Source organism: Impatiens glandulifera, chromosome 7, assembly GCF_907164915.1.
Source record: "Impatiens glandulifera chromosome 7, dImpGla2.1, whole genome shotgun sequence".
Classification (NCBI taxonomy): Eukaryota; Viridiplantae; Streptophyta; class Magnoliopsida; order Ericales; family Balsaminaceae; genus Impatiens; species Impatiens glandulifera.
Window position 1 is genome coordinate 8,327,855 of NC_061868.1, and position 23,781 is coordinate 8,351,635.

Genomic DNA, 23,781 nt, shown 5'->3' on the forward strand with positions numbered 1-23,781 from the left:
CAATAAACGAGGATAAAAGCGAAAAGAAGAACGAACACCAAGATTACGTGGAAAACCCTTTACGGGTGAAAACCACAGGCAGAAGAGAAGTTTCACTATATCGAAGATTGTACAAATTTTGGTGATCAACGTAATAAACTGAATGAGAGAAAAGACGGCCGCATTCTCTATATATTGTCTAACCCTAGAATATGATGTAAATTGAAAGGGGTCAAACCCATTAAGACTATAGGTCCATACAGTGCGGGCAAAGTCCGCTAATCCAACAAGAATTTGGGCCACAAACTCTAACAGTCATTTTCTGAATTGAGAATAAATCTCAGTCTAAGGAAAATACCACTCCAATAATGAAATTACAAATTCATTAAATTTCATCTAAAAGAACACCATCAAATCAATACATTGGTATGAAATAGATACATATATATAAATAAATAAATAATCAGAAATAAAAATAAACAGATTCTAAAATGATATTTGTATTGAGAATTTTATTAATAATGTTGGATGGAGATGTCAAATTTGTTTATTAAATTGTAAAATTTTATTTATGTATATAAACTTGTCAAAAAGTATCAAATTTATTTGACTTAACAGAAATCTCTAACCGCGTTAAAATGTAATACAGCTGTCACTGGAAAATCATACAAACTAACCTTATAATTATTAAAACAAAATTAAATTAAATAACTTTTGCTCATAATCAACCATGTCTACGAAAGTTTATCGAAGATCTTAGAAAAACCTTGAAGAACATATTCAAACAATGGCAGCAAGGGTTTGGGAAAGGGAGGCTAAGCGTCACCGGAAAGTTCTCATTTATAATATCCAAATATTACACAGCCTAATATTTGTCGTCTTGGTCGTAGAGTAGTGAAGAGAATAACGGTTTGATCTACAAGGAGACTCGCAGTGTTCTGAAGATCTTTAGAGGGTGTGATTCGCGATGTTGTGACCTACACTGAGCACGCTAGGAGGAAGACTGTAATCACCGCCATGGACGTTGTTTAAGCTCTCAAGAGGCAAGGAAGTACTTGTACGGATTTGGTGGTTGATTCATTATGTATTAGGGTTTATAAGTTTATAGGATCTCGTTTTCTGGATCAGCTTTATCGAAATTTGACTTATCTATCTTATTTAATTTGTTGTAATGAAATTGTTTTGTTTTGAGAATAAAATTTGGGCAGAATCACTGTTTTAAGTGTTATATTCATCTTCTTTCCTTGCCGATAGAGAACCATCTAGCTCAACAACAGATCTAATTGGGCAACACTTAATCAAAACTGATTAGCCATTTGTGTTTCTCCGTCTTCGTTTTTTCTGTCCTTATACTCACTATAATTGTCATTTGATATAAACTTTCCAATCCATGGAAATCCTCTAAAGCCCTAACTCAAATTTTCCCTGACATAGAAAACGCCACTTTCCAAACGGATTCCTCTATTCTCAAAACAGCGAAGACGTAGCTTTCGCACCAACAAACTCGCCCCCTGTCGCACCCTTCGTCCCAACATAACATTTTCGTTATTCGATGTTGATGATGAGTCATTTAATTTTATTTTGTTTTGTTATTTAATTATAAAGTCAGTTTGAAATAATAATTTTGACTACAAAATTAATATATAATACAGGTGGATATGATTTAGCACGGACAGTTGAATTACATTTTATCGCGGTTAGTGATTTCTGTTAAGTCAAATAAATTTGACACTATTTGATAAGTTTAAATACATAAATAAAATTTTACAACTTAATAAACAAATTTGACACCTCCATCCAACTTTATACATAAAATTGATATTCTTCCCTAAAATTATTTATATACAAAAGTGGTTATGTACAAAAAAAAAAAAGAGTTCAAGAAAATGAGGGACGACTGCACTAAAGAAGCGGGACACCAGAAATTACCGACAAATGATAAAAATGAGAACAACCAACTAATGAATGAGATACAAATGGAACATTTTCCGAACACACATCAAGCTCATGATGAATAAGGTCATCCACAAGAGCCGGTATTGGTCTCACCTAGAGCTGGGCAATGGGTTGGATCAACACGAATTGACACGATACAACACGATATTAGTACGGAATGACACTATACGATGATATCTCACTTGGATCTTGAGTTGGACACGACACAAGAACGAGACAACACAATCACGATTATGAGTTTATATGATCGTAACACGGTCACGAGTCGACACTGATATAACACGAGTATAAACACAACATTAACATGTATCAAGCTCATGTTGAATAAGTAACATGACTCATGCGCACCCACATGATACAATAAAGAAAATAGACGATGTCACCTGTAGAAACAAAAACCAAAAACATTATAATCAATCAACATATAATCCATCTATCACGAGAACTTCCAATAATAATAATTATAGTAATTAATATATTTGAAACCAAAAGTACATACCCCGTCACCAACAACAAAAAATGTCAAAATGAAAAAATTCATTAGCCTACGTCTGACCAACATGGAAAAATATCAATCCCCGCCATGCACAAACTCCACAAACACTGAATAATGACAGATATAATGAGGAATCTAGTGCCACCAACAAAATATAACACAACTAAAGTCGGATAAGACAATGAAAAACAGATATGAAACATATTAAAATACAATTTGGGGATGACATAATAGTATAAAATATTATTTAACCTGAATGAATTGACGTCCATGGGAAAATCCTTAGTGATGGCCATGACACATAGGGCTATACTAGCGAAGGCAAACTAAATAATGCGAAGAACAAGGCCGCCTTTTGTTCCAAGCACAACCTGCATGTCAGTCATCCTCGACATGTAGGTATCTGCCCCACTAGAGTTGGGCAATACGTTGGATCAACATAAATCGACACATTACAACACGATATTAGTACGGAACGACACTATACGATAATATCTCACTTGGATCGTGAGTTGGACACAACACAAGCACTAGACGACACGATTACGATTATGAGTTTATACGATCGTAACACGGTCACGAGTCGACACCGACACAACATGAGTATAAACACAATATTAACACGTATCAAACTCGTGTTGAATAAGTAACATGACTCATGCGCACCCACATGATGCAACAAAGAAATAGGCGTTGTCACTTGAGGAAACAAAAACCAAAAACATTATAATCAATCAACATATAATCCATTTATCACGAGAACTTCCAAAAATAATAATAATAATAGTAATTAATATATTTAAAACCAAAAGTACATACCCCGTCACCAACAACAAAAAATGTCAAAATGAAAAAATTTATTAGCTTACGTCTGACCAACATGGAAAAATATCAATCATCGCCATGCACAAACTCCACAAACACTGAATAATGACTGATATAATGAGGAATCTAGTGCCACCAACAAAATATAACACAACTAAAGTCAGATAAGACAATGAAAAACAGATATGAAACATATTAAAATACAATTTGGCGATGACATAATAGTATAAAATATTATTTAACCTGAATGAATTGACGTCCATGGGAAAATCCTTAGTGGTGGCCATGACACATAAGGCTATACTAGCGAAGGCAAACTGAATAATGCGAAGAACAAGGTCGCCTTTTAATCCAAGCACAGCCTGCATGTCAGTCATCATCGACATGTAACCCACAAGAGCCGGTATTTGCCCCACTAGAGTTGGGCAATAGGTTGGATCAACATGAATTAACACGATACAACACGATATTAGTACAGAATGACACTATACGATAATATCTCACTCGGATCGTGAGTTGGACACGATACAAACACGAGACGACACGATTATGATTATGAGTTTATACGATCGTAACACGGTCACGAGTCGACACGGACACAACATGAGTATAAACACAACATTAACATGTATCAAACTCGTGTTGAATAAGTAACATGACTCATGCGCACCCACATGATGCAACAAAGAGAATAGACGTTGTCACTTGTAGAAATAAAAACCAAAAACATTATAATCAATCAACATATAATCCATCTATCTTCCAAAAATAATAATAACTATAGTAATTAATATATTTAAAACCAAAAGTACATACCTCGTCACCAAAAGCAAAAAATATCAAAATGGAAAAATTCATTAGCCTAAGTCTGACCAACATGGAAAAATATCAATCCCCGCCATGCACAGACTCCACATACACTAGATAATGACAAATATCATGAGAAATCTAGTGCCACCAACATAATATAACACAACTAAATTCAGATATGACAATGAAAAGTAGATATGAAATATATTAAAATACAATTTGGGAATGACATAAAAGTACAAAATATTGTTTAATCTGAATGAATTAACGTCCATGGAAAAATTCTTAGTGGTGGCCATGACACATAAGGCTATACCAGTGAAGGTAAACTTAATAATGCGAAGAACAAGACCACCTTTTGTTCTAGGCATATACTGCATGATAGTCATCCTCAACATATCATCCACAAGAGTCGGTATCGGTTCCACCAAGAGTTGGGAAATGGGTTGGATTAACATGAATCGACATGATACACACGATATTAGTACGTAACGACACTATATGATAATTTCTCACTCGATTGTGAGTTGTGCACGACACAAACACAAGACGAGACACTTATGATTATGAGTTTATACAATTATAACACGGTCACGAGTCGATACGGATACAACACTAGTATAAACACAACATTAATACGTATCAAACTCGTGTTGAATAAGTAACATGACTCATGCGTACCCACATGATGAAACAAAGAGAATAGACGATGTAACCTGTAGAAACAGAAATCAAAAATATTATAATCAATCAACATATAATCCATCTATCACGGGAATTCCAAAAATAATAATAACTATAGTAATTAATATATTTAAAACCAAAACAACATACCCCGTCACCAACATCAAAAAATATCAAAATGGAAAAATTCATTACCTACGTCTGACCAACATGGTAAAACATCAATCCCCGCCATGCATAGACTCAACAGACACTAGATAATGAAAGATATCATGAGGAATCTAGTGCCACCAACAAAATATAACACAACTAAAATCAGATAAGTCAATGAAAAACAAATATGAAACATATTAAAATAAAATTTGAGGACGACATAAATGTATAAAATATTGTTTAACCTGAATAAACTGACGTCTATGGGAAAATCCCTAGTGGTGGCCATGACACATAAGGCTATACCAGCGAAGGCAAACTGAATAATGCGATGAACAAGTCCGCATTTTGTTCCAGGCATAAACTACATGTTAGTCATCCTAGACATGTTATCCATAAGAGCCAGTATCAGTCCCACCTAGAGCTGGGCAATGAGTTGGATTAACATGAATCGACACGATACAATACGATATTAATACGGAGCGACACTATATGATAATATCGTACTTGGATTGTAAGTTGAACACAATACAAGCACGAGACGACACAATCACAATTATGAGTTTATACGATCGTAACACGGTCACGAGTCGACACGGACACAACACAAGTATAGACACAACATTAACACGTATCAAGCTCGTGCTAAATAAGTAACATGACTCCTATGCATCCACATGATACAACAAAGAGAATAGACGATGTCACCTGTAAAAACAAAAACCAATAACATTATAATCAATCAACATATATTCCATCTATCACGAGAACTTCCAAAAATAATAATAATTATAGTAATTAATATATTTAAAACTAAAAGTACATACCCCATCACCAACAACAAAAAAATGTTAAAATGGAAAAATTCATTAGCCTATATCTAACCAACATGGAAAAATATCAATCCCCGCCATGCACAGACTCCACAGGCACTAGATAATGATATATATCATGAGGAATCTAGTGCCACCAACAAAATATAACACAACTAAAGTCAGATAAAATAGATATGAAACATATTAAAATATAATTTGGGAATGACATAGAAGTATAAAATATTGTTTAACTTGAACTGACGTCAATGGAAAAATCCCTAGTGGTGGCCTCGACACATAAGGTTATACCTGCGAAGGAAAACTGGATAATGCGAAGAACAAGGTTGTATTTTGTTCAAGGCATAGTCTGCATGTTAGTCATCCTCGACATGTCATCCACAAGGGCTGATATCGATCCCACATAGAGCTGAACAATGTGTTGGATCAACATAAATCGACACGATACAACACGATATTATTATGGAACGACACTATACGATAATATCTCTCTCGGATCGTGAGTTGGACTAAACACAAGCACGAGACGACACAATCACAAATATGAATTTATACGATCGTAACACGGTCATGAGTCGACACGGACACAATATAAGTTTAGGCCCAATATTAACACGTATCAAGCTCGTGCTGAATAAGGAACACGACTCTTGTGCACCCACATGATGCATCGAAGAGAATAAACGATGTCGCTTGTAAAAATAAAAACCAAAAACATTATAATCAATTAACATATAATCCATCTATTATGGAAACTTCCAAAAAATAATGATATATATATATATATAATAATTAATATATTTAAAACTAAAAGTACATAAGTCGTCACCAACAACAAAGAAAGTCAAAATAGAAAAATTCATTAGTTTACATCCAACATGGAAAAAATATCAATCCCCGTCATGCATAGACTCCACAAACACTTGATTATGAAAGATATCATGAGGAATCTAGTGTCACCAACAAAACATAACACAACTCAAGTCAGATAAGACAATGAAAAGCAGATGTGAATCATATTAAAATAAAATTTGGGAACGACATAAAATTATAAAATATTGTTTAACCTGAAATGAATGAACTAACGTTCATGGGAAAATTCCTAGTGGTCGCCATGACACATATGGCCATACCAGCAAAGACAAACTGAATAATGCGAAGAACAAGGCCGCCTTTTGTTCTAGACATACACTGCATGTCAGTCATCCTTAACATGTCATCTATAGGAGCGGTATCGGTCTCACCTAAAGCTGGGCAATGAGTTAGATCAACATGAACTGATACGATACAACACGATATTTGTACAAACAACACAATACGATATTATTTCACTCGGGTCACAGGTTGGACATGACATAAGCACAAAACGACACGATTATGAGTTTATACGATTGTAACACGGTCGCGAGTCGACAAAGACACAACACAAGTATAGACATAACATGAACACGAGTATGCACACGAAATAACATAAACACAATTAGTCACATTACATAAGCTCAGGGTCGGCCCTAGGGTAAGGCAACCAATGCACTTGCATCGGGTCCCCCACTTTTATAGGGCCCCCATTTTTTAATATTTAATAATATTATATTATTAATATTATTTTTTCCTCTTTTTTTCTCCTTTAATATTAAATATATATTATAAAAATAACTTTTTTATCTCATTTTTAGTCTCGTATTATAATATATTAATTATTTATATTTTAATTTATTAATTAAAATTAAAAAAATTTATATTTTAGGGGCCCAAAATTTAAATTTGTATAGGCCCCCAAAATCTGATGGCTTCTCAGGACCGACCTTGCCTAAGCTACACAACTTAACATTAACATTTTCTCTAAATTTATTTATATTCTCATTAAATTAATAAATTATTTAATATTATAAATATAATATATATAATTAAAACTAAACCTACTAAATTAAAATATTAAAATAAAATATTAATTAAAATAATATTAATTAAAATAAATTATAAATATAAATAAAAAATTATTTGAATAGAAATATGAGTATCCAAATAATTCTCTCTATATTACTTTAATTAATTAATGAATTTATTTATTTTTAAAATTTTAAATTATTTTATAATTTAAATTATTGTTAACATATTAAATAATAAATATATTATAATAATTTAATTTTGATAATATAATAATATATATTTATAATTTTTACTTACTTTTCCATTAAATTATAATATAATAATATATATTTATAAATATTTCAACTAAAAATTCATTAAATTTCTACACAACTTTCCCATTAATTTTCTTAAATTACCCATAACTTTCCCATTTTCTTTCAAAACTACACACCTTTACATTAACATTTTCAAATTAAATCTATTTATATTTTCATTCAATTAATAAATTATTAAATATTTTTATTTGGATAATTATTTTTAAGTTTTTAAAACATATTTTAAATAATCCACATTCAAATTATTATTTATGAAAGTATATGTTAAAATTTATATCTACACATCTTACATATTAATTAATTTTTTAAATAATATATTTAACACATTTAACTTATTAAATTAATTTAAGTTTTATAAATTAAAATAAATAAATTAATTATCATATTTATAATTTTAATAACAATATAATTCTATATATATATATATATATAATTATAATTAACATGAGTGTGTCAAGACATAACATGACACACATAAAACAGATATCGAACACGATACGGTTGAGTTAAAACTCTAGTCGGAATTGCACTAAATACGAATTAACACGACACGAATAAATTTGTGGATACAAATTAACACGACACGAAAAGCCCGTGGATAATAATATTTTAAGTGAATTAAGACACGATATACCACGTAAAAGATTAAAACACAACACGACATGATTGAGAGTCTAACACGACTTGTCTGAGTCGAATACGACCATTTGGGTACATGTGTGGCAAGTTGATATGCATCTCTCCAAGTTAAGAAATAAAAGGTAACAAGTAGTTATATTTAAAAAGATCAAAGCAATAGTAATATATTGCAGAAAAATTGCTTCAATTGTATCACTTCATCTTATAAGGTATGTTTTAAAGCATATCAAATACCACTACCAATTATCATGAGTGTTTTATGGTTTGCTTTTAAAAGATGATTGTGTCGACAATTTGACTTGAATTCAGCAGTAAGCTTAGTAAGCTTAATCTTAATTTAATACTTAATTTCTCGCCATAATGACATTAATTTTGTCTCTAATATTAATGACTCGACAAGGGAACTCCTAATTAATGTTAATAGTGAGTAGATATAATCATATAAAGATTTATTATCTATTATTTTGTTGTTTCTATCTCATATCTATGCACTAGATAAGTTTGTTGACCAATTTTATAAAGACAACAAAGTAATTTATTCATTCATGTCCAAAAAAACATACATAAGATAGCTAGCTAGCTGTCCAAATAAACCATATTCACACAATAGTACTAGCCTTCCTAAATGTTATATCTTGATCCAAATTTGTTTCTATAAAGCAATAATATTTTTAAATAATCTTCAACTAATAAGTAACCTAACACAAGTAGAAGATAATTACCCGGTAATATCCAGAGAAGGATGAGAGACGAGAAGGCGGTCAGAATCCATCCCAAAAATGTCAGTGCAATGTAGGTCTAGAACATCCTTACATCTGATCACTTATGACCAGGGTCATGGATGTGTCCATAATATCCGACGATATGACCGTTGCTCCGAGCGATCTAAATAATGTGATCTTCAAAATACAATAAAATTATAATAAGTGAAGTTAACTTCAAATGAAAATAGGAGTAACTAGTTTCTATATGGATAGACTTACACAGGGGCGGAGCTAGGATGAAAAATTACTTGGGGCAGACTCACTTGCCCAGTTTATTCACTTAATTTCCCCCCATTTTTTTTAATTTAGGTGGGACTGGAACCCACCCTAACCCAATGGCGAATTTTTTTCACTAGACTGTAAGATTTTTGGTATTATACTATTACGTGTAATACGTGAACATATTAATCGAATTTTTCTACAAATACCCTTACTAAAATAAAATAAATAAACGAAATTTTAAGAATGATTAGAATACTCGATTTAAAAAACAAAATTATACATGTTAAAGAAAAAATTAAGTTAAGAAAACGTGAAAAATTAAATTAATTAGATTTTAAATAAGTGAAAACTAAATATATATAAATAAAGAAAATATAAAATTTAATTTAGTGTATTTTCGCATATTTGGTAAGAATATAAAAAAATGGAGAGGATGATTATAAAATATTAATGTAAACTGTTTTGAAAGAATAAATAATATATAAATTTATTTATTTAAATAATTGAAGCAAATCAATATAACTGTTTAATTTGTTTTAAATATTAATTTATATTTTTTTTATAATATTTAAAAAAATATAAAAGATTATTTTACTCTTACAATAAATTATTATTTTAATCTTTATATTAAAAATAATTTGTATTATAAATTAAACTAAAATTAATAAAAAAATAATATATAATTATATAAATGTAGTTTTAAAATAAATAATACTAATGTATCATTTAAATTATTTTATATATAATTTCTTATATTTTTAATTATATAAATTAAAATTTATGTATTGTTATATAATAAAGATACTAACATTATAATATTTTTTTATAAAATTAAGTGGGAGGACAGGGTTTCTTTAGTCATAGTCAGATTAAATGCAAAGCCATCAGGATAAATTGTTACATGTTTATACTTAATATACATATATTTAAAAATTAATCCTTGGTTACAACCCAAGCATTTTTTTAATTTAGGTGGGGCTGAAGCCCACCCTAGCCCATGTGTGGCTCCGCCCCTGAGTGCACCGATGTACTTTTACAATCTCTACAATCTTGTAATATAGACATGTAGCCGATAACTCCTAGACCAAACCATCTTTCTTCTGTCAACTCAAAGTGTTAAAGTTTTATGCAATTGATCTTATACTATAGATTTACTAATGAAACTATAATATAACATGCATGTAAAAAATAAGAAGGTAAAATTAAATATGATGAATTTTATTTTGAAATTACACCCAAAAAAAAGTATTTATATAAATAGATTCAAAATAAATAAATTAGTGAAACTATTAGTAACATAACCAATTCGGAAAAAGGAGGCCATATAATATAATCATATATTTATGCAAATGCATGTATCCTTTTACAACAATATTGTAAGATAGGCATGTGTGTGGCTAGTAGTTATAAAAACAAGTCATTCTGAAGTTTTATGTAATCTTATACTAGATTCACTATTGAAACTTATAAATAATATGACTATTAATGTCGAAAATAAGAAATTGGAATTAAAGGAGATGAATATTTTTTTTAAATGACACTAGAAAATTTATTTATATAAATAGATTGAGAGAAATATCGATTTGTGAAAACAGCATAACATATTAAAAACGAGTAGGAATACAATTAATATACCATAGATTTAAGCCATGCACATGTACTTCTACAAGATACACATGTATGCCGGATAACTCTTAGATCAAACCAATTTTTCAGTCCTGTTTAAACTTATAAATAATGTGATGATGTGCATGTAGAAAATAAGTAGAAAATGAATTTTGTTATTTTAGTATATTGAGTTCCACAACTCTTTCGGAGTGCGACTAATTCCTGAATTCTAGATATGCCAAATGTACGTATAGTGTGACGGGTTCGAATTGAGGACCTCATTAACGCTAAGAATATTCACCTCCTTTTTTCGTTAAACTAGAAGAGGAGATAAGAAAAAGATAAATCTTGATTTAAGATAATCAAAAAAATATTTATATAATGTGATGCCCTACATGAAAAATCATTAAAGAAGATGAATTTTGTTTTGAAATGATACAAGAAAATAATTTTTAAATTGATTGAAAGATAAATTAGTGAAAGTGTGAAACCATTAATGCCATAGCCCATTCTAAAATAGTATGCCACAATATACCTATAAGTTTGTGAGTGCATATGTCATTTTACAACGGTGTAAGATAGACTTGTGTGCAAGGGCGAATTTAGGAATTTTTTTTAACTTGGCTAAAAAGTTATAAATATTATACTAATGCCCGTAGGTGAACATATTAATTAAACAATTCCCAAAATACCCTTACTAAAATAAAATAAATATACGAAACCTAATAAAATATAAGAATACTCGATTTAAAAAAATATGTGTTAAGAAAATGTGAGAAGTTAAATTAATTAGGTTTTAAATAATAAAAATAAATATAAAAGTCTAATTTAATGGATTTTAGCCTAATTTTGTGAGAATGTAAGAAAAAGAAAACAAAAAATATAAATAAGAACAAAAATAAAAAATTGTGGTAAAGACATATTATCAAATTAGACATTCGAGATTACGATTATAGAATATTAATGCATATAAATCGTTTGAGAAGAATATATAATATATCAAATTATTTATTTAAATACCGAAACAAATCAATATAACTGTTTTAACTTGTTTATTAATATTAATTTATATTTTTGAATTTTTTTTGAAATAATTTTAAAATAAGAAATATACAAAAACTATTTTACCATATTAAAGTCTCTACAATTAAAAAACACACTTGAGTCTCTTGGTTTTCATATTCCATCTATTAAGTGTATTTATAATCTTTACATATTCTAACATGTCAGTTTCTCTTATTTTTGTATAAATTCATACTCTTGTAAATGTAATAACACACTGAAATATATTTTTAATCTACAACAAGTTTTTGTTTACTTATCTTTTCTAACTTTGTATCAGAGCCATTATTCGGTTTTAACAAATCACTGTATCCATGGCCTCTTCTTCATCTTCTTCTATTTCAACCATTCATCTCTTCCACAATCTCACATCCATTAAACTCGATCACCAAAACTTTCTTATTTGGAAATCTCAAATCTTACCTACCCTAAAAGGTTATGGTCTCTATCCACATGTTACTGGAACTAATTCTGCCCCTGAAGCCTTTTTCCAAGTCTATGTTGCTGACGGATCTCGTGTCCTTACTCCAAATCCTGCTTTTACTATTTGGGAGGAACAAGATCAGAGGATCCTTTCATGGTTTCTCTCCATCCTTTCAGAATGCATCCTAGCCCAAGTGATTGGTGAATCATGCACTACATCTAAAGCCCTTTGGTCTGCTTTAGAACGCACATTTGCCTCTCAATCTTAAGCTCGTCTAATGCAACTTCGTCTTCAACTTCAAACGGTAAAGAAGGGCTCACTCCTGATGGCCGGATATTTACAGAAAATAAAATCAATCATCGATAGTCTCGCTGGTACTGGGCAAAATATATCTCAACAAGATTTTATTCTTTATGCTTTGGGAGGACTCGGTCCTGAATATGAATCTTTCACTATAGCGGTAACCACTCGCATCGACCCCATCGCCATCGAAGACCTCCAAGGAATACTTCTTACACATGAGATTCGCTTTGAATCACTCCACTCTAACTCTCCAACCGCTAATCTTGCTTTTGGATTGAGAGGGATTTTGAAACCATCCTACTTCTAACAATCGCGACGTTTGGTCTCCTCTCCGAGTGATTATAGTGCAGAAAATGAAACTGTCAATAGATTGAGCTCCCATAATTCTAATGGATATCAAATAAATGGGTCTTCAAGTTCATCTAAATTTTCACACTTCGACTGGGATTCTACTATCGGGTCAGGGTATCCTTCTACTAATGGGCCTTCTATTTTGGGTCGTGTGCCTCGTGGGCCCAATAGAGATAAAATACAATGTCAATTGTGTGATCGTTTTGGTCATGCAGCTAATATTTGTCGATCGAGTCTGTTTTGTAAGATTTGCATCTTTACAGGTCATTCGATTGAAACTTGCCGACGTCATCAGAATCAAATTCAACGACACACTCTGCTATGATGGCTACAAATTTTTTTGTTTATGACTCAGTTTGGTATCCCGACTCTAGTTCTACTAACCATCTCACGACAAATTTTGACAATCTTAGCATCTCAACTCCATATAATGGTACATAAACTATTAAAATGGAAGACGGTAACCCTCTTCATATTTCTAATATTGGGCAATCTTCATTCCATGTTCCAATAAAAACCTTCATCTACGTAATATATTACATGTCCCATTAATAACCAAAAATCTTCTAAGTGTTTCCAAATTTTCTGCCGATAATAATATCTTTTTTGAATTTCATCCAAATTATTGTATTGTCAAGGATCAGGTCACGAAGAGGGAACTCCTTCGCGACACACTTAAAAATGGGCTATATCGCCTAAACTCAATCATCAACCCTCCGCCCACTCATCAAGCTCTTATTGGAACTCGTTCATCTGCCAACTCTTGGCATCATCGTCTTGGACACCCTTCATCATCAACATCAATCTTTATTATGTCTTCTTTTAATTTACCTATTATTGGCAACAAGAACTTAAGTTTTTGTGAATCTTGTCAGTATGGAAAAGCACACAAAATTCTTTTTCCTGTTTCTCAATCTCGTTGTAAGTCTCCATTATAGAATACATTCTAACGTTTGGGGTCCTGCTCCTCTTTTCTCTACTAACGGTTTTCGATATTTTGTCCATTTTATTGATGACTACAGTCGCTTTACTTGGCTATATCCTTTCTATAGAAAATCTGATGTCTTGACAACTTTTATTAAATTTAAGACACTTGTTGAAAATCAATTCAACACATCTATCAAAGCTCTACAATCTGATTGGGGAGGCGAATATAGGAGTCTGAAATCTTATCTTGAAACTCATGGCATTCAACATCGTCTATCATGCCCTCATACAAGTGAAAAAAATGGTGTTGCTGAACGCAAGATTCGTCACCTTACAGAAATGAGTATCACTCTTCTTGCTCATGCTTCTATGCCCATATCTTATTGGGACGATGCGTTTTTGACAAGTACATATCTCATTAACCGTCTTCCTTCAAATGGTAAGCCTCATCAATCTCCCTTTGAAATATTTTTAATCGTCCTCCAAACTATCTATTCCTTAAAACTTTTGGATGTTCTTGCTTTTCGCTCACTCGATCATATAACTCTCACAAAATTGATCTTCGAACTCTAAAATGTATTTTTCTTGGCTATAGTCCAAATCACAAAGGCTATCGTTGTCTACACCTTCCTTCCGGAAAAATATATATCTCTCGTCACGTCACTTTTGATGAACAAACATTTCCATTTAAAAGTAAATTATCCGAATATACTAATCTTTTTACACCATCAGTCTCTCCAACACCACATTTTCCTTTCTACCACGTTCATCACCTCCAATCTCCCCAATTTTAACATCACAAATCCCTAACCTACCATCTTCTTTAACATTCGAACACTCATCATCATCATCAAATCTAACCATCCATCTTCACCAATCAACTCCCCAACATCAAACTCCTATCAACCATCATCAGCAACCAACTCATATTCAATCAATCCTCCTACTCCCACATGTGGAATTTCCACCGTTATACATGCTCCTGAATGTTCTTCTCATCATATGATCACACGTGCCAAAACGCGTGCCCTTTACAACGCCAACATTGCCACCATCACCACCTATCCACCCACATGTTTCTCCACTACCAATAAAGATACTCAATGGTGTTCTACCATGGCAAATGAGTTTAATGCTCTAATTCAAAACAAGACGTGGTCTCTTGTTCCTCGATCCTCGTAGAATATCGTGGGTTGCAAATGGGGTTTTAAAATCAAACAAAGAGCCGATTGTTCCATTGAACGGTATACTACCTTGAAATCTGCTCTTCTTTCTATTGGTTTTCATGAATCTAAAAATGATTCTTCTTTATTTATGTACCACTCTCTACAAATTACATCGTTATTTCTGGTCTACGTGGATGATATAATATTCACTATCAATTCTTCCTCTCACATCTCCTCAATCATCTCTCAACTTAACCACATTTCCCCCCTTAAAGATTTAGGTCCACTACATTATTTTCTTGGGATTAAAGCTCATCGATCTACCTCCGGCATTTTTCTCTCTCAATTAAAGTATATAAATGACATTCTTATCCGAGTCAATATGAGTGAATCAAAACCTCTTAATACTCCATTCTCTTCTGGGTCATCTTTATCTCGCCATGATGGCGACACTCTTCCTGAACCATTTTTATATCGCAGCATTGTTGGTGCTCTCCAATATTTGACGCATACTCGTCCTGAAATTGCATTTGCTGTCAACCGTGTCTGCCAATTCATGCAGTCTCCTACCACCACTCATTGGACTGTAGTAAAAAGAATACTCCGATACCTTCGTCATACTCCTCGTCATGGACTTCTCATTCGTCCATCATCTTCTCTCGATATATATGCTTTCTCTGACTCCGACTGGGCTGGTTGTCCGGACGATCGTCGCTCCACAACTGGCTACTGCATATTTCTTAGTGACAATCTTATCTCTTGGAATTCAAAGAAACAGCAAGTTGTTGCTCGGTCTAGTACCGAGTCTGAGTATCGAACTCTAACTCATGCCACTGCTGAACTCATCTGGCTCCAATCCTTGTTACGTAAACTTTGCATCTCCCCACTTCAACCTTCCACTCTATGGTGTTAAAATATTGGTGCTGCATTTCTGTCGGCCAATCCAGTTTTTCATGCTCGTACAAAATATATAGAGATTGATTTTCACTTCGTTCGCGAACGTGTTGCTTAGAAATCTCTTTTCATTTGATACATACCTACTGATGATCAAATTGCCGACATCTTCACCAAAGGACTTGCATCAAACCGATTTGCTTTATTACGTAACAAACTCACAGTGTATGCCTCCCCGTTTCGTTTGAGGGAATGTATTAAAGTCTCTATAATTAAATAACACACTTGAGTCTCTTGGTTTTCATATTTTATCTATTAAGTGTATTTATAATATTTACATATTCTAACATTTTAGTTTCTCTTATTTTTGTATAAATTCATACTCTTGTAAGTATAATAACACACTGAAATATATTTTTAATCTACAACAAATTCTTACTTATTTATCTTTTTGAATTTACCATTATATTTATATAAATTATTATTTTAATCTTTATATTTTATTCTTTTAAGTAATTTATATTATTAAATATATTAAAATTAAAATATATATATATATATATAATTATTATATAAATATTTAAAATAAATAATAATATATAATTATTATATAAATATAATTTCAAAATAAATAATACTATTATATGATTTACATTATATTATATATAATTCTTTATACTTTAACATATATAAATAAATTTTATTTATATATTTAAATAAATATAAATAATTATTATTTTAATAAAATCATATTTAAAATTAGTTTACAAATAAATTATATTAATTTTAATAAAAAGAAGATGAGGGCAGGTTTTAATCTCCAAACCTAATATATAACATCCAGCTACTACGAAGCCAACTGGACAGGACCCATAAAATAAACATATTTAAACATATATATATATATATAATATTATAAAAACATTTACACTGGGCCAGCCCAAGTCAGCCCACAACGTGACTATCAAACCATTTGTCTGTTATCATTTTAGTTTAATGTAATTTTATTAGTTTCGAACATTAATCCGAAACTCAATTTATTCAAATTCAATATTCTAGTTCAGATTTGATTAAATATGAATTGGATTAGTTATTTAAATATATATATATATATATATAATATTATAAAACATTTACACTGGGCCAGCCAAGTCAGCCCACAACGTGACTATCAAACCATTTGTCTGTTATCATTTTAGTTTAAGTTTCAAACATTATTCTGAAATTCAATTTATTCAAATTCAAAACACTAATTCAGATTTGATTAAATATGAATTGGATTAGTTATTTAAAATATATATATTTTGTACATTTTTTTTTTCATAATATATTATTATTTTTTAATTTTATCCGTAATCAGATTTTTTATTATATTATTTCTTTTATTTTTTTCACATCATTTATACAAATTTTCTTTTTCGGTAACTATAATATTTTTTTAATTATAAGTAAGTTATTTATAATATATATATATATATATTAAATATTAATTAATAAATTAAAAATAAATAAATTTATTAAATAACTGGATAAAAAATTAAATTAAATTATCCCAAACATATTCAATCTAATCCAACTTAATCAATATTACGGGATTGAAATAATATAATTTTAATTTAATATGAATCAAGTAAAACATATTAAATTTAATCATTTGTTTAACACTAAATTTTATATTATATATTCACTTTTAAAACTTATAAATAATAAGTTGTCATTCATCTAAAAAACAAAAACATGGAATTAAAAATATTAATTTTGTTTTAAAATGGTAGAAATAAAGATAAATTAGTAAAACTATTAATGACATAATGTAAAAAAAATTATCCAAAATTTGTAATATTTTAAAATTTCAGGCATATAAATTATTTAGAAAATATTTTTATAAATATCTATTGCACCAGATTAAAAATAATTAACTTGCTTGATTCTAAATTAATTATTAAAATATCGAAACAAATTTAATAAACTCAAGCCATTGTATTATACAGTAAAAACTCTATAAAATAATACACTTGAAACGACTAAAATTTATTAATTAAAAGATTTATTAATTAATCGATAAATTAATAATTATTAATTTATATATTAATTAATATTTTATTAATTTATAGTAAAATATTTAGTATACAAACACTTTTAAGTTCCACTTAATTATTGTATACAATGCATGTACTTATATCAAATGAATGACCCAATTTGAAAGAAACCTTCAATCTCCCACCTTATTATGCTTCTTGTGTTCAATGTATCACTTTATGGACATTAAAAATATTTTCTTTATAATCAAGATCAAACTGTAGGTTAACACAAACAAATCATACACACAACATGTTTTCCATCTTAAAAGTGTGAAAAAAAACAACAATGACAGACGAGATTCGAAGAGCATTATGCAAGCACAATAAGGATAATCCAAGCCTTACTCAAAAGCAATTGCAAAATGAGTTCATAGTAACTATGGTTTGCAGGTGAGTCAAGCGACAATATCGAATACAGTTAAGCGGTTTTTAGAGTATCTTTCACTTGCTCCCGAAAGAAGCAATGTTAAGCGACACAAACCGACAAAATTTCCCGACCTAGAAAAATATCTCTATGAATGGATTCTTCAATATCAAGAACATGTGAATATGACAGGTGAACTAATCATCGAGAAGGCGAAAAATTAAGTTCATGAAAAAGTTCAAGGGAAAATTGATTTCAACCAAACAAAATAAAAGACAAGTGAGTTATTTTTCAAAATTTTTTTATAAATGATTCATGTAATATGATATATATAAGAAATTATTAATTTATATTTTATTTGAGGTCTAAAGAAATTATCAAAAATGTATTATCTTATAATTTTAGCGAATTATTAATTTAGCGAGTCGAGACCGGCCAAAAATATTATTTTAGAGAATTTATTAAATAATCGAGTATTAATTTATCGGGTTTCTACTAAGTAAATAAATGAAACATGATTTGGGAGCAAAATATCAAGATTCACCTTTTGTCGGGTCGAAGAGTCAACTCGGGGCCTGGGTGTGGGTTCATACACACTGGTCTTGGGCGGGTTAATGGAGCATGGGTCACCTGATCTCAGGGGAGAACAGAAGATTAAACGAAGGCTGGATCACGGGCAGATTAACTTTTTTTATTTTTTTCTAAAAATCCAACTTAAAATCCAAACCATTAAATTCAAAACCGGTTGAAACCACTTGAAGATCGACCCGAAGAAATAATCGAATTTAATCGAAAGAATAAAATGAAATTTCCTTTGAAGTTTAAGAACACAAAAGAGAAAAATCAAAATTAATCCCGTTATTCAACCAAAACGGTTGAGGTTTGTTAGGTTGAATTACTTATGTCCAGGAGAGTATAAATACAAAGTTTGGGACCACAAAATGAGAAGGAAAGATTTAGCCATTGTTGAGTACAAGAAGCTTCAAATTTGTGGATTTTCGATTTGAATCAATTCAGCCTTTAAGGTTAGTTCTAGCTAGGATGTTATTTATTAGGAATATATAAAATTGTTCTGAATTTCTTGTAAGCTCCAAATATTGTAATACATACTTCAATTTAGTATAAACCCAATTTTGGTCAATTTCTTAATTATGTATTGAATTGTCTTTCATTTTTTCAATTGATGATTTATATTTGATCCCTACATGATTTTAATCAATTTCACTCTCCCAGATCTCATTGAATTCGTGCCATTCAAAAGAAACCAAATTCAAATTCAAGAAAATGTTTATTTTTGGATTTTATATTCTTGGAGCAATCTTGGTTTGAATTAGATGTTCTTAATTGATTAATATATAGTAAGAAACAATAATCGATCAATCTTGTTCAATCCTATGTATTAATTTATCAAAAAAATTTATTTTAAAACCTTTGTTATAGTTTAATTTTCAAACAAGTATAAAATTTCACTTCAATTGGTTGATTCTAAATCATCCTCTTCTATACAATTTACTTTGAGTTAATCATATATTTTCAAATTCGAATCCTAACGGTCCATCGAAAACACAAGAAAATATATTTTTGTTAAAAACTAATTTTGGTCTTTAGATGGACAATCTTGGATATTAAATTGTGTTATCATATAATACTAATTGCTCTAAATTATTTATATGACTTATATGAATCACATCTACAGCTTTTGTGCCACTTTTTCATCAATTCATATAGAGGCAATAATGTAAGGTTCATGCCCAACATATATATCTATCACTTTTATTTATATTTCTCTAATTGATTCTGCTGAGAAATAAGATTTATTACGCTCACACTAGGCTCGGAATTTTGAAAATTGAAGACAATATTTGGTGACATGTCCTCGTAAAATCCATAATAATTCGAATATTTATTCAAATGACTTGATTTCTGAACAAAAATCTGATTACTTATTTATCTACAAATTTCTCACTCTGATTATTTTTCCAATTTGGCATTTAAAATATACAAAATCACAATCTTTTTATTAGGTATAACGACCAGCTAATATTTCTTTCTTTTGTTTTCTAATATTTTCAAGTCTAAGTGTTTGATCAAAAGTAGTACATTTCCCCTTCCAAACATTTAAAGAATAAAACTTGATAAAAGAATACTCAAAATAAAAGGTTTTAGAACCTAGATTTTTTCTATCATTTTTCTTCTTCTAACAAATAATCCAGTCTTCCTTCCTTAAATCCTACATTTACAAACATCCTAGAAATTATCCATACATGTGTCAAATCTCTATCTCCTTAATATACATAATTTGGAGATTATGACTATGTTTACATAATAATTATTTTACTAAACATTGTGTTTTAACAATCTTTTAGCATGTTGATAAATAAGTGTAACTTAATTACATATTTCTATAATCAGTTGAAACACTATTTTTTTTTTCAAGATGATGAGAAACAAAAGTCCAACCAATGAAGAAGACAAAAGTGGAAAAACATCAAAAGAGATTGCACGAGAAGGGGTTGATTACATAAGTCAAGTGCCGAGAGAAATTCTGCATCACATACTCTCATTTCTTCCTTTTAAGCACTGGATAATTTTGGGCATGGTTTCAAAACAATGGCAAGATCTTTTGCGTGAAACTCCAATTTTGATTTTCGACGAAAATGAAATTGTTTCGAAAATGAGAAGACAAGTTCGCAGTGTATTACATGAAGAGCACCCTCGAAGTGATGGGCTAGATGAGTGCAAACAGAGATTTGCAGGGTTTGTGAACCACGTTATGTTACATCACTCTAGTTGTCTCATTATAAAATATGCACGATTATCACTTCAATATGAACCTACAACAAGATATGCCTCAAATGTTAATAGTTGGGTTCACTTTTTGATGACAAGAGATATAGAGATGCTCGAGTTGAACTTTTCATCAACACCAAACATGTACTGTAATCTAGGCATTATTGCAGCGAGGCGCACAAGAACAGCACAAACTTTTGAACTTCCTCATCAGCCTTTTGAGCCCAAATTTACAAGTTTCATTTTGAGCTTCTGCAAACTTAAAGCATTTAAATTTGGATGTTTCATGAACTTAAAAGTGCTATATTTGAAAGATGTGGACATTCTAGACAGTTCTATTGGACAACTAGTTTCAAAATGTCCAGTCCTCGAAGATTTATACTTGGAGGGGTGCTCTGTAACCGAGAAATTCTTTGTTTGTAAACAAGATCTGAAAATCAAGCATTTGAATTTGCTGAATTGTTTGACAGAAAAGTGGCAAAGTTATATGATTGACATATCTGTTCCACAATTGACGAACCTGTTGATCAAAGGAAGATACCTCAGGAGTTCAGCCATAAGAAATGCAACCAATTTGGTAGACTGCTCAATCGACTTTGACATGCAATTTTCATATATGGAACAGGGAAATTTTCTAGCTTTGATGATGATAAATTTAAGAAATTGCAAGACTCTAGCTTTAAGTAGCTGGTGTATTCAGGTGAGTTTATTAAGTTCATATTTTACTATAAACATGGTTATTTATTTATTAATGTTTTCTTCTTTTCTTGATAAAGAATCTTCCAATATTAGATATTGAATTACGTCGACAACTACATGGTTCATTCACTAATTTGACAAGCTTAAGGTTTGCTGTCGGTTATGTGAAAAAAGAACTACCTGGAATAGTCATGTTATTGCAGAGTTGTCCTTGTCTTGAGAGCTTGATGTTGGAGATTAATCATAAGGCTAAAGACATCTTTTTTGTATGGGCAGATCAGAATTCAGAATACTTTTTAAATTTTTTTTACTCTACAACTTCTAACAATCTGAAATTTATATGATTATACAGTTCAGGTTTGTTAATAACACGTTTGAGCCATATCTACCGGAAGCTTTTCGCTTCGATAACTATCTTGAGAGTCTGACTCGAGACATCTTTTGTCTACAAAACAGCCTCAAGGTTCTTAAAATATACGGGCTGATGGGACGAAACGAGGTGATACATCTATTAGAATTTCTACTCAGAAAGGCACTAGTGTTGGAGAATTTAGTCATATACCATGATTTGCCAGAAGAATGTGGAACTCGAGAATCAGCCCCGAGTATTCGTGAGTTGCACAAGAGACGCACATTGCAAGCACTAAGGGATTTACCAAGGGCATCTTCTGTTGTTCAAGTTTCTGTGGAAAAAGTTGAGTTTTGGGATGATTAGTGAAAGAGTAATGTTTGTTTATGTATGCATGCATGCTAGTTCTATGTTTGAATTTGAAATGTTAAGACTTGTTGGAACAAAGAGTAATTCATAGATCTTACCTTGCTAATTTGTTTTTCATGAAACTTATTGCTTGTTTGGTTAGATATTACAATGTTTACCTTTTATGGTTTTGTTTTTTCAGAATTATGCATGATAGATTCTTTACATTATTATTTTATGTATATAGTATTATTACTCACGATTTTTCATATATAACACAAATCCCACACCTTATTTGCATTAGGGCATTTTAATGGAATCAAATTTGAGGCATTAAATTTATCCTTTATGTTAAGATATTTTTTTGAGTAATGATATAGAGGGCGACTCCTCCAACGACTACCCACATTGCTTTCGGTGGAATTTTTTTTAATTATTTTACAAAAATAGCATCTCTTATTATTTTTCTTCTCATTCCCATAAGTATTACCTTCGAAAAAAAAATTATCGGCTAAATGGGAAAATTGAGAAGACAAAAAGTGATGTAAAGAAAAGTTGAGTCGAGACTAGATCATTTCATTATTGTTATGTTGATATTGAATACTGCACTATTGCGGTTGCTGTCATCGAATTTACCTAATACAAAAAAAATAGAATTTGCCTTAAATGTAGTGTTTATAACACTTTACAAATATCAAAAAAATCATCACAACACAATTGAACATTATAACACATTACAACTCAGTTTAAATAACGTTAAAATTAACTTTAAAACACATTATAGATTGTAAGTTAAGTTTCCGACATACCTGTTAACGTATTCAGTATTTGAAGGTACTTAGGGTCT

At 30.5% G+C, this 23,781-nt stretch overlaps 2 protein-coding genes across 2 annotated transcripts; both read left to right on the forward strand.

Moving 5' to 3' along the window:
* The first annotated feature begins 15,791 nt into the window (after window positions 1–15,791).
* Window positions 15,792–16,322, forward strand: LOC124946270 (uncharacterized mitochondrial protein AtMg00810-like). The gene has a single exon (XM_047486835.1). It carries the CDS (start codon window positions 15,792–15,794, stop codon window positions 16,320–16,322), a length of 531 nt encoding a protein of 176 aa, XP_047342791.1.
* A 2,348-nt stretch (window positions 16,323–18,670) lies between these two features.
* LOC124946271 (putative F-box/LRR-repeat protein At5g38386) lies at window positions 18,671–22,952 on the forward strand. The gene is made up of 4 exons (XM_047486836.1): window positions 18,671–18,766; window positions 21,186–22,238; window positions 22,315–22,503; window positions 22,590–22,952. The coding sequence occupies exons 1-4, from the start codon at window positions 18,671–18,673 to the stop codon at window positions 22,950–22,952; spliced, it is 1,701 nt and encodes a 566-aa protein (XP_047342792.1).
* The last annotated feature ends 829 nt before the right edge of the window (window positions 22,953–23,781 follow it).